Source organism: Populus euphratica, unplaced genomic scaffold, assembly GCF_000495115.2.
Source record: "Populus euphratica unplaced genomic scaffold, PopEup_1.0 scaffold9.1, whole genome shotgun sequence".
Taxonomy (NCBI): domain Eukaryota; kingdom Viridiplantae; phylum Streptophyta; class Magnoliopsida; order Malpighiales; family Salicaceae; genus Populus; species Populus euphratica.
The window spans coordinates 2,403,637-2,417,136 of NW_011499857.1; the positions used below are offsets into that span (position 1 = coordinate 2,403,637).

The 13,500-nt window shown below is 37.7% G+C and overlaps 2 protein-coding genes across 2 annotated transcripts in view; both read right to left on the minus strand.

Moving 5' to 3' along the window:
• Nucleotides 1-2,873: 2,873 nt before the first annotated feature.
• Nucleotides 2,874-10,133, minus strand: LOC105123834 (uncharacterized). The gene is given in 4 exon segments (XM_011023574.1): nt 2,874-3,082; nt 3,084-3,275; nt 3,350-6,326; nt 6,561-10,133. Coding segments are annotated over 4 exon segments (6,681 nt in total). The 5' UTR covers nt 9,869-10,133; the 3' UTR covers nt 2,874-2,878.
• Nucleotides 10,134-10,205: 72 nt separating this feature from the next.
• LOC105123835 (uncharacterized) overlaps nt 10,206-13,500 on the minus strand; it is a 4,192-nt gene continuing 897 nt past the window's right edge. Inside the window, exon 2 of the mRNA XM_011023576.1 lies at nt 10,206-12,218. Within this exon, the coding sequence (XP_011021878.1) occupies nt 10,206-12,197 (1,992 nt within the window). The 5' untranslated portion in view covers nt 12,198-12,218. The remainder of the gene's footprint in view (nt 12,219-13,500) is intronic.

Sequence of the window (13,500 nt, forward strand, 5' to 3'; positions counted from 1 at the left end):
GATTTTTTTTTAATAAGACATGATAGGGCTCGAAGGAGCATTATTCAATAGATGAAAGCTCGAAGAAAATGAGGGCTTGGAGGCATACTCAAAAGAAGGTTATTGTAATGGGTTACCTACCTAGATGGTCACATTGTAATGGGTCACTTGCCCAGTGGAAAAATATGAGGATTTTTTTTTAATAAGACATGATAGGGCTCGAAGGAGCATTATTCAATAGATGAAAGCTCGAAGAAAATGAGGGCTTGGAGGCATACTCAAAAGAAGGTGGGATAGGAAATGCACTACCTTTGATGGTCGAGGGTTCGAAGGCGCGCTCGAAAATAAATAAGACGAGGGCTCAAAGGCGTGCTCAAATGGAGATAAGATGAGGGCTCAAAGGCGTGCTCACATGGAGGTATGATAGGAAATGCACTACCTTTAATGGTCGAGAGCTCGAAGGCGCGCTTAAAAAGAAGGTGGGATAGGAAATGCACTACTTTTGATGGTTGAGGGCTTGAAGGCAAGCTCGAATGGAGGTAGGATAGGAAATGCATCACCTTTGATGGTCGAGAGCTCAAAGGCTCGCTCTAAAAGAAATAAGACGAGGGCTCGAAAGCACGCTCGAATGGAGGTAGGATAGGAAATGCACTACCTTTGATGGTCGAGGGCTCGAAGGCGCGCTCGAATAGAGGTAGGATAGGAAATGCACTATCTATGATGGTCGAGAGCTCGAAGAAATGCTTGAAAAGAACTCAAAAGGAGGTAGAATAGGAACTGCACTCCTCAGGAGTGGAAAATGAAAGGTAGTGGAAAAATAGAGAGATTTTTCCAGTGGCCTAATTCTCATGGGCGGCCTGCCCAGGTTGAAAAATTCTCAAAAGTGAAAAATTTTCAAAAGTAATTTCAATGTTCGCCATTTCAAGTTGGCCTTCCACTTGATGGATTTCGTTAGAATTTTCTCTAATAAAAATTTACAAAACTCATTGTCCAAGGTCTCAAAGTTTAAATGATATGCATGCATCTTTACCTGATTTGAAATATAGGCCCCCATTTCTTCTTAATCTTTTTGTTGCTTGGTTGGTGAGATCTTGTTATCTTATTTAAGTCATCTTTGTCATTTAGCTTTCTAGCCCACTCGAGTTGGCTCATATAAGTCTATTTCCAAATTTATTTGTATAACTCAACATTTGTGGTGCCCATCGTGACCCACTTGCTTGCTAAAGATTTTCTGATTCGTCAAATAATTTAAGAGGATCACTCATTACTCCTCGTTTCACTGCTAGAAACATTCGGTGTCACTTGCTGAAAGGATCGAGCTGTCTTTTGTAAACCAAAATGCCCCCTTGTCTGGTTAAAGGAAATTACCATCTCCTTTTCTAGAATTTTTCCTTTTAAACACAATGTTGCCCCCTTGTATTGGTTATTGCCTCTAAGTGTGCTCTCTTAGTGATTTGGACAAATAATGGTTCTAAGAGGTCATTCTCTCATATCTATCCTTTTTTCTGTTTGGTGAAGGAATATGGGTCTAGAATGAATCTTGAAATCTTGATCTTGCATTTTGAAAACAAAAAATTATTTCGATGTGAGTCTAAAACAATTTGCTTTTGAAATCTTGCAACTCCGTGGTTATTTTTCTTTCTTGGAAAAGAGATTATTTGTTCTTGTGTTTGGCAATGAGGTCTTCGATGAAAATATATCATGATATTATGACCTTTAGCTTTTATAGGTTTTCAGAGTGGAGGGCTCAAGAAAAAGCTCGAGGTTTTGTATGAGAAGAATTGTCTCTTTTTGCATATTTATTTTTATCAGCATGAATAATAATGAGTAGTTTATTCTTGATGTCATGAATCTTATGAAAAAGTATTCTATGCATTTTGAGAGCATTGTTTATTATTCTAGGTTGCTTGCTTGCTTGATTAGAAAGGACTTCTATAGGCACGTAACGTAGGCTGTAGTTTTTTTGGCAATGAAAGAAAAGGATTCATAAGGCTCAAAGAGTGTTTCAGGGCTTCAAAGACTGAGGATCACTATTAACAGTTTGACTATTGATGTCATTCATATTTTTTTTTTTGCCGCTCTTTTTTGATTTGCTGCTTTTTTTTTTCATTGCTTTCCTATAGAGCATACTCACTTGATCTTGGTTATCACTTTTTCTTGTGATTTGGGCATGCCCCCTAGCATTTGAGTTTCTTGGGTTTTTTTGACTTTTGGCTTTCTCACAGCTTTATCATCTTTCTTGATAATTGAAATTTCACTTGCCCCCAGTGTGGGGTGTGATCCTAGTCGGGATTTTTTTCTATGAAAGAAAAAAAATTATTCAGGCTCAAAAAGGGTTTACAAGGGATGTATTTATTTTAAAACGTGAAAGGAATAACAAAGATGGCCTTTCCTCATTTCAAGCGCAAGCAACTATGATCAATAAACTTTGACCTCGTATAATGTGATGGTTTATTCTTTGCAAAGATGCATTTCATGAGTTATGAGCAACAAGTTCACTACATACCATTATTCATACATTTAAAAAAAAAAACACATGATTCAAGAGTAATGGGGTAAGGGTGTTTATTCATTTCTTTTTCATTTTTTTTGTTTATAATTTAGTCACCTCAATGATGGAGTTGCTTGATTCACTTGTCATTCTACAAGTAGAATGTCAAAAATATTGTTTTTTGAATAAACATCAAATTATTTTTGAAATCAAAATGCCAGATCAATTTTTCAAAACTATAACAGGGAAACTGATTTTGGTAAGAATGATGAATTGAATCTATGAGATCATGCAAGGCTTCAAGGTTGTATTTACTGATTCTTTGATAAACATTTATAAGAGAGAGCAAAGACATGCAAAGTGAATTTATTGGCAAAACTTTTATTGATTGGATGAGAACTTATACAATCATGGATAATATTTCTTCACAGAATCGGAATTCACTGGCCTACTCAACTCTTCTCCATCCATTCCTGTCAGTATCAATGCTCCTCCAGAGAATGCCTTTTTTACTACATAAGGACCTTCATAATTGGGTGCCCACTTGCTATGATTTTCATTAGGTAGTAATAGGATTTTTCTCAATACAAGATCTCCTACATCAAACTCTCTTGGTCAAACTTTTTCTGTCATATGCTCTTGCTATCCTTTTTTGATACAATTGGTGGTGACAGATTGTAGCTAATCTCTTTTCATTGATCATATTTAGCTGTTCATATCGTATTCTTGCCCATTTAGCCTCTTCTAGCTCAGATTCCATGAGGACCCTTAAAGAAGGAATCTTTACTTCCAAAGGCATCACTGCCTCCATTCCGTAAACTAATGAATAAGGTGTAGCCCTAGTGGACGTTCTTATTACTGTTCGATATGCATGTAAGCATAAGGAAGCCATTCCTGCCAATCTTTATATGTAACCACCATTTTCTGGACAATCTTCTTTATGTTCTTGTTAGCCGCTTCAACAGCACCATTCATCTTTGGTCGGTAAGGGGATGAATTGGAATGCTTGATTTTCCATTTAGTGCATAATTCCACGATCATCTTCCCATTGAAGTTCTTGGCGTTATCGGTTACTATCCTTTCTGGCAAACCATACCTACAAATTAGGTCTCTCTCAATGAAACGCTTGACCACTTTCTGCGTCACATGAGCATATGAACAGGCCTCTACCCACTTTGTAAAATAATCAATTGCGACCAAGATAAATCGATGACCATTGCTAGCTTTTGGATTAATAGGCCCAATCACATCTATCCCCCACATTGCAAATGGCCAAGGTGACACCATATTGAATAAGGGCAATGGAGGTGCATTGATTTTGTCACTATACACTTGACATTTATGACATCTTCGGACAAATTCTATACAATCCTTCTCCATAGTCATCCAAAAATACCCTGCTCTTTGCATTTTTCTCGCCATCATGTGTCCATTTGCATGGGTGGTGCAAATTCCTCCGTGTACTTCATACAAAGCTTTATTGGCTTCTGATCTGTCTAGGCATCTTAATAAAGTCCCATCGAATGCCCTTTTGTATAAGATTTCTCCATCTAGAAAGTATTCCATGGCCATTCTTCTCAACGTCTTCTTATCTGTCTTTGAAGCTTCAGAAGGATATTCTCGATATTGGATGAATCTTTTTATATCTGCATACCAAGGATTGCCATCAATTTCTTCTTCTATTAAATAACAATGAGCAGGAGAACTTCTGATATCAATGCCTATAGGATGTACTCTGATACCACAATCGATTGTGGCCATAGAGGCCAGGGTTGCTAAAGCATCCGCAAACTGATTCTTATCCCTTCCTAAATGATTGAACTCTATCTCTTCAAACTTTTCAGCCAACTTGGAGAGATATTCTTGATATGGTTTCAATTTCTCATCTTTTGTCTGCCATTCCCCCTTTGTCTGGCAGATTATCAACATGGAGTCTCCATATACCTCTAGTTTTTGTATCTTTAGTTCCAATGCAGCTTCTAATCCATGAATATAAGCCTCATATTCAGCTGTGTTGTTTGTGCAACTAAATTGCAATTTAATGGAGATGGGATATTGTTTCCCTTCTGGAGAAATTATTACAGCACCAGCTCCATTACCAGACACATTCACTGCACCATCAAAGTACATGGTCCACCAATCACTTTCTATTACTAACACATCTTCATCAGGGAAGTCAAAATTTAATGGCTCATAGTCTTCAAGGGCATTATCAGCTAAATGGTCTGCGATTGCACTTCCTTTCACAGATTTTCTTGTTTTGTAGATGATATCATATTCAGCCAACAACACTTGCCATCTGGCTAGCCTATTTGACATGTACGGTTTTTCAAAAATATATTTCAGAGGATCTATCTTTGAAATTAACCAAGTGGTATAATATAGCATATACTGCCGGAGTCTTTTCGCACTCCATATCAAAGCACAACACAACTTCTCAACCATACTGTAACGAGATTCACACTCAGTGAACTTTTTACTAAGATAGTAGATGGCTTGTTCTTTTCTTCCGGTCTCATCATGTTGGCCAAGCACACAACCCATTGCTGATTCAGTTACTGTTAAATACAAAATGAGAGGCTTTCCAGGCACAGGTGGTACCAATAGAGGTGGGTTTTGCAAATATTGTTTTATCTTATCAAATGCTTTTTGACAGTCTTCATCCCATACTCCAGGGTTTTTCTTTCGAAGCAATCGAAAGATTGGTTCACAAGTGACTGTAAGTTGTGAAATAAATCGAGCAATGTAATTTAAACGCCCCAAAAAACCTCGAACTTCTTTCTCGGTTTTAGGAGTTGACATAGCTTGTATGGCCTTCACTTTATCAGGGTCTACTTCTATGCCATTATTGCTTACCATAAATCCCAATAACTTCCCTGACTTCACCCCAAATGTACACTTTGCAGGGTTCAACTTTAATTGATACTTTCTCAGCCTTTCAAATAATTTCTTCAGAGCTGGGATATGGTTTTCCTCATCTTTAGACTTAGCAATCATATCATCCACATATACCTCAATTTCTTTGTGCATCATGTCATGAAATAGTGTCACCATTGCTCTTTGATAAGTTGCCCCAGCATTTTTCAATCCAAATGGCATAACTTTATAGCAATATGTTCCCCACGGGGTGACAAATGTTGTTTTCTTTTTGTCTTGCTCGGCCATTTTAATCTGATTATACCCAGAGAAACCATCCATAAAAGAGTAAGTAGAACTCTTAGCAGCACTATCCACTAGCACATCTATATGGGGTAAAGGAAAATTATCCTTTGGGCTTGCCTTATTCAAGTCTCGGAAATCCACACATACCCTGATTTTGTTATCTTTCTTGGGCACTACTACGATATTGGACACCCATTGAGAATAATCGACTACTTCCAAGAATCCAGCATCCCACTGTTTCATTATTTCTTCTTTCACTTTGATTAGTATATCTGGCCTTGTCCTCCTCAACTTTTGTTTAACTGGCTTACAACCTTCTATCAAAGGTAGCTTATGTACCACAATATCAGTATCCAGACCAGGCATATCAGCGTATGACCAGGCAAAAACATCAACATATTCTTGTAAAAGAGCAATCAATTTCCCTCTTCCATCAGTAGAGACTAACTTCCCTATCTTCAACTCTCTTTTATTATCCTCGGTGCCCACATTTATCAGTTCTAATTCTTCTTTTGCAGGCTTCCATGTGCGGTCAGATTGTTCGACTAACCTTGTGAACTCATGTATATCCTCTTCACCAAACTCTTCCTCATCCATGGCAATTATATTTTCATCAAAGTTAAGCCAATTATCCACAGTGCAATGAGTTTGTGAGGTGTATGACAATCCGCTTTCAGATTTCCTGAAAGCGGAAAGTGTTTCGGTTATGAGTATATAGTTTTGGGAAATTAAATAAATGAACAGAGAAGGAGAAAAAGAAAAAAAAATGATTAAAAGAAATTATGCATGATCTCATTGAAATCTAAAGGATAGAAGGGCTCAACCACAAAACCTTATTGCCAATCTCTTAAGCCATGATGATTTGGCAAGGCACAATTATTCAAACAATACAAATAACCAACACAACAAACAAGTAAACGAACATTACTTTTTGAAAATAATTGGAACTTCATGAATTTCCCAATTTGCTAAATCTTCTCCCTCAGCCAGTTTCCTCACGAATTCTGATGAGCCATCTTCCAAAACACTAATAGTCAGCTGAGGCAACTGTTCATGAGTACTATCTTCCTCCTTTAACTCTTGTTCACTGTCTTTTTCAAGATAACTGATAGTAACACCATTGAATTCCTTTCTTAATCCTCCCTCATAATCTTCAGTTTTTATCACATATGCGGGTCTTGGGAACGTTACATGGATTGGTGGGATTTCCATTCGATCTTCATCTGGTTCTCTCCTTTCAATCCGGGCCATTCTCTTTTCTCTTCTAATTTCAGCTGCTCTTTTGAAATCTGCTTTCCCAGGCTTAAACCCTAAGCCAAACCTTTGATCCGCGCACTTCATTTTTATCACATTAACCCTCTCAGGCATTCCGGTAGCGTGGTCATATTGAAATGGCAGTCCATGCTTTAAGAAGTATTTAGCAGCCATTTTTGCTGCTTCAGAAATTTCTGGTTTCCTTCGTATCATATTTTCTGGTACCCATTCAGCATTTACAACTTCAAATGCATGCAGATTTCCATCCTTAATTTCTTCAGTTTCTATATAAGGGATCGACACATTTTTCATTGTTGATAAAGTTTCCTCAGCCCTCACAGTCACCAAATTTCCATTGATGATAAACTTGACCCGTTGATGTAAAGAAGATGCGACAGCTCGGGCTGCATGGATCCAAGGTCTCCCAAGTAACATGCTATATGATGGATGAATGTCCATTACTTGTAATGTGACTTGAAATGGTTGTGGGCCAATGATTAGTTCAACATCAATACTCCCAATGATTGGTCGAGGTGACCCATCATATGCCCTAGCAGTCATGGTACTTGGCTTCATGTGAGAGGCATCAACTGGCATTTTATCAAGTACATGTCTTGGTAATACATTGAGAGCAGAACCATTATCTATAAGCACCTTAGCGACCACACAATCTTTGCATTTTACCGTGATGTGCAACGGTTTATTATGACCGATCCCTTCATGATCCAGCTCATCATCGGTAAAGTAAAGGTAGTTGGTGGCTTGAATCCTGCCCACCAAATGTTCTATGGAGTCTTGTGTGATATCCTGAGGAACATATGCTTCATTAAGAACCTTCTGAAGTGCGTTCCTATGCAATTCTGAACTCAACATTAATGACAACAAAGAAATCCTAGCAGGTGTTTTCTTTAGCTGATCAACCACACTATATTCGCTGTGCTTCATTAATTTCAGAAATTCATTAGCCTCTTCATCACTTACTGGCTTATTAACCTCATCGGTCTTTGCCAATTCCACCATATCCTTTCCTTTGGCTTTTCTGTGATTTTCCAACTCTTCAGGAGTAAAACATCTCCCACTTCGAGTGAGTCCTCCTATTTCAGCATGGAAAACAGGGGCAGGATTTGTGTTGTGAAAGGAATAACCATAATTATATGGTTGGGCACTAAAACTCCCGCTAACAGTATTCATAGGCTTGGTTAGGATCATTTTTGGTGGACCCTTTTCGGTTGGTATATATCTACAAACTTCCACCTTCTTGTTACAACCAGTCATTGTTCCTACCAACTCATCTTCTTTGGGTTTTATTAATCTTAATACTCCCAATGTCATCATATTTTCTACCTCCAAATGGAACTCCTCACACGAGTCGATATCATGCCCAAGCTGTTGATGATATTTACAATATTCATTATCATTCCTTATAGCTTGTACTTTGACTGGTGTCTTTAAATAGTCTGTTTGCCTCAACATCCCATACAATCTATCCATAGTCACCCTTAAAGTTGATGTACTTCCCCTTCCTATCTCCAAATTATTAACTCCCCCGCTTCCAGAAGCATGATTTGGTAGAGGGTTAGAATTCACATTTGGAGACTCATCAAAAGAAATCCAACCAGCTTTGATAAGCTGAAGGATTTTTCGTTTGAATGCAATACATCCATCAATATTATGACCAACAACACCAGCATGGTATTCACATTTTTGATCGGGTTTATACCAAAAGGGAAATGGTGGTTGTAAAGGTTCTAATGGAATAGGTGCTACCTGCCCAATACTAAGCAATCTTTGGTGCATTTCAGTAAGAGACATGGGTAATGGTGGAAGTTGCACTTGATCTGTTGGAAAATTTCTTCTTGGGCGGTAGGCATTATTGGTTTGGTTGTTTATTGGGTGGTTTTGGGTGTTTGTAGGTGAAGAGAATTTTATATTGGATATAGAGGGGGTAGGTGGAATACTTTTAAAGCTGTAATTATCTTGGTAGGTTTTCTTCCCTCTACTTTCCCTTTCAACATTGTGAATTTCTGTTTCTTTCCTCTTCCCAATAAAACCTCTTTTTTCAGTAGGATCCACGATCCTACCCGTCCGAACGGCTTGTTCGATCCTTTCAGCTATGACAACCAAATCGGAGAAATTTTGTGCTGCACTGCCTACCAAGTACTCAAAGTACGGGGCTTTAAAAGTATTGGAAAATAAGCCAGTCATCTCCCTTTCCGACAATGGAGGACTTACTTGTGCAGCTAATTCACGCCACTTTTGGGCATATTCTCTTACAGACTCCTTATTGCCTTTTTCCATGGCTTGCAGACTTGATCTATCTGGGGCAATATCCATGTTGAACTTATATTGTCTAACAAAAGCATCAACCAAGTCCTTCCATCCTTTAATCTTGGTATTATCCAAACGCATATACCAAGCAAGAGCAGCATCACTTAAACTGTCCTGAAAGAAATGGATCAATAATCTCTCATCATGGACTACTTCAGCCATCTTATTACAATATGCTTTAAGATGGGTGATTGGGCACTGAGTTCCGGTGTATTTAACAAATTCTGGAACTCTGAATTTTCTAGGAATAACCACGTTAGGCACTAAACACATTTCAGCGGCCTTCACGGGATCATACAAACTATTCCCTTCTATTGCCTTCATTCTTTCTTCTAAGGCAGCTAGTTTCTCATGACCATTTTCCTCTATTATCTTGTTCCTTTGAGGTTCTTCTTCTGTCAACACAATATGAGGGATCCTCATTGGATGTGCTGATTGAGTAGGTGCGAAAGGAGCAGCATGCTGAGGTTCGAATGGCGGAATAAAGGAAGGTGGAGGCTGAGGTGTACATGTTTGTTGAGAAGATGTTCCTTCCCCAGCTCTAGGCCTCAAAGCTTGCTCGAGCAAGCTAGTGAGCCTTGCCACATCCTCTTTCAGGCTTTCCAACTCTCTTTGGTGTTGCATTTCTAACTGAGCTCTCTCTTCATTTTCCATTTTCTTTCGTGAACGAGTATTATGAATACGTTTCAGTTGGGGACCTATATTTCACCTGTTATATGCAAAATATGACAATCTATAAGCAAATGTATGAGATGCATGAATGTGAATGCAACATATTGGATATAGATTCACACTTTGTTGGTGACATATGGTCGTTATTCATTAGATATGTGGGTTGAACTTGAACTTGATATCATTGCTGTAATGTCGAGGAGAGATCTGCTCAGCTTTTTGACATTTGGGCTTTCAGCCATATACACATGTTTTTTTTTTGAAAATGTGGGTCTAACCCTTTCATTACTTATTTAAAAGCTTACAATGAAAAATTAATCTAATCTATTACAGGAGAAAAAACACTGCCTTTAGTAGCTATTGCTCTTAAAAAAAGATCGGTGTTATCCATGCTTCTTCGATATTTCATTATGTCTCCTCCTACTTGGCGAGCTTCCACTCGTAATAAATGGGCTTCTGCAGCTGCTCTATCAATTTGATCTTGTAGTTCTCTTATCCTCTCAGTATGAATCAAGTTGTTTCTAGACAAAAAGTTATTAGCATTGTCCAATGTTTGATTATGCTGCTTTATCATTTTCTGGTTTTCTATAAGCTGTGCGGTCTTCAATTTTTCTTTTTCCAGCTTAGATCTCAATGCTTCTGCTTCAACCTTATGATCATTCAACGCTACTTTTTGCTCTTCATGTATTTTAGTCACATGTTTAGTGTTGACTATTTCAATCTCCGCTCTCCCCAATTGGTCTTTAAGCTTGACTACGTCCGCCCAACGCATTTTTAATGCAGTTTGCGTCTTGATAGCTGACTCTTCCCAATGCTTAGCTTTTGCCATATAATATGTCATGTCTTTATTGATCGTCTTCAATTCATCCTTTGCCTTTATCCAGTCTTGACCCACAGAGTCCCTTTCTTCTTCAACTGTTTTTCTCACAGTTCTTTCTTTGGCTAACTGCTGCTCCAAGGACACTCTCTGCTCCTCCTTTGCTTTAAGCTCGGCTTGTAACAATTTTACTTGTTCCCTTAATTCTTCTTCATTGTTCACTCTTTTCCTTCGAGTGCCCACAGATTCAGAAACTTCTGCCATATAAGAGACTCTTCCATTACGCCATTCGGGATACCTTTCACTAACCGTAGGATTCCTTACACCTATCTCCTTTTTAACTATCACCAAAGAACCCCAATCATGCTTAATGCTCTCTAGTATTTCATTATATGCTCCTTTGTAGACTTCAGTGAATTGAGCTAAACCAACTGTTCTTGGAATGCTTTGTATGCCCCCAAGCTGTCTTGCAACCAAAGCAGGTGCATAACTAATATACCCAGTCACCCCAATCAAAGGTACCCAAGGCTTTTTCCCACAGCCCATTAGGTATGCTACATTTTTCATCCATGGGGCTCTCCAATTAAAATTGCTTTGCGGAATTCCTTGCAATTTTACCCTCCAATCATCTTCAGAAAAGTTTTCCCATTCACTTGATACAAATAACTCGAGTGGCTTTTGATCAAACCACCAAAAATTTCGGAATACTGGTGTCTCGGACTCTATATGGCTTACCATCCAAATGAACAACAATGGAACACAACATCTCATAGAACCTTTCCCAATCCTTTTGCAATGATTGAGAGATAAAAAAGTTTCAGCCAAGATCGCAGCAGAAGGATTAATTTTGGTCTTCTCATACTCCATAAACAAATTAGCTGCCTCTAAACTGATAATTCCGGCCGTCGAAGGAAACAAAATCAACCCAAATATCCCCAAAGCCAATATTCGGTATACCTCCAAATTAGCATCAATATTAGACTTTTTAGCAATCAAAAGCTCTTCTAGTCGTTTCCATCTCAAACCCCCAGAATTATTTTTTTCTCTATATAAGCTCATTTGACGGATTCCCAATAGCTTAGCGAGCTCCTCTATAGTATTCTCAATCTTTTGATGAAAGTAAACCTTATGGATATCCTCAGGAAATTCTGTCAAAACACCGTATTCTTCAATGGTAGGAACCATGTCGATATTCCCAAATGTAAAACATCGATATTCAGGATCCCAAAAATGAATTAAGGTTTTTATGGCTAATGGCAGTACTGGAACATTCAGAAGATGCAAAACTCTCCCATACATCCTAGTAAATTCTGCCTCATCGGCCAAGTATTTGGTGAATGGAAGCAAACGACTGGCCTCATTTATTATGCATCTCACATCTTTTAGTAGCGGTATCCCACTGTCATCCAGTCTAGGGCAGTCTCCCTCAGTCATATGCAATGATTCAGATTCAAGCCCATACTCAACCGTTGTGATTTCACGATTAACGACCATTATGTCACCTAAAAAACAATCCTGTAATAAAGATGCTATATGTTAAGCTTGCCTTAGTGAGATTTACATAGGGAACAACTTAAAGGGTAGGTTCTAGTCATTAAATGTTCAAGGTAGGCTACTATCTAGTCTTTGAAAGGTCTTTCGCATGCTCAGTGATCTTCCTCGAAAGGTTGATATGAGGCTTACAAGTAGCGTGAAGATAGAGGCCCTGAATAATATCAGTTTAGGCATACCAACCACTATCGAGTAAACAATCAAGCGAAAGTTGGATGGTTTCACGAGTCTTACCCAGGCTAAAGCCATTGGGGTACCGCTACTCTCCCACTTAACATAAAGTTTATACAACAGATATTTATTATGAAATGCGTGGTATGTGAAGGCGTCAATGCATATCCAATATATATGATGGCATGAATAAATATGGATGCTAAAGCTGTAAAAATAAATAAACCAAATAGAATAAAATAAAAACCAAAACACACGACAAATATTGGTAGCAATTTTTAACAAATAAAGCAAAGCTTAGTCTTAGGTCCCCAGTGGAGTCGCCATTCTGTCGCACCCGACATCGCGGCGGCCTTAAAAATTATAATGGAATGGAAAAATCCATATACATATATGCTTGCCTGGATTTAAGCCGGCACTGTAGAAAATTATGCGTGAATGAGTGGGCTTAGACCCGAGCCTGGGTGCTCCAGGACAAAACCCAAATGGTCTTGGCTAGGAACCAAGGTCAGATTGTTTTTTTTTTTTTTTTTCTTTTTTGTTTTTTTTTTTTTTTTTCTTTTTTGTTTTTTTTTTTTTTTTTCTTTTTTGTTTTTTTTTTTTTTTTTCTTTTTTGTTTTTTTTTTTTTTTTTCTTTTTTGTTTTTTTTTTTTTTTTTCTTTTTTGTTTTTTTTTTTTTTTTTAATTTTTTTTTTTTTTTTTTTTTTTTTGTCATTTTGTGTTTTTTACTTCTTTAATAATTTCTTTATTGAATTTCTAAATTTTTTGTTTGTATTTTACATAAAGTATAATATATAATTTTTTTTATGTATTTTTATGATTCTTCTCGTGTTGTTTTATGTCTATACTATCAAATTATTAAATTAATAGGATTTTAAATGTTATTTTGTTTCTATATTATCATCTGTCGCACCCGACATCGCGGCGGCCTTAAAAATTATAATGGAATGGAAAGAATGGATTTCTGGCATCCAATTCTTTGATGGTGAATGATCTTTGTTTAAGGAGTCGCCACCTAGTATTATGGTTACTAGGAACCCTAACTGGTCAACAGAGATTCTATGGTTCGAGACTG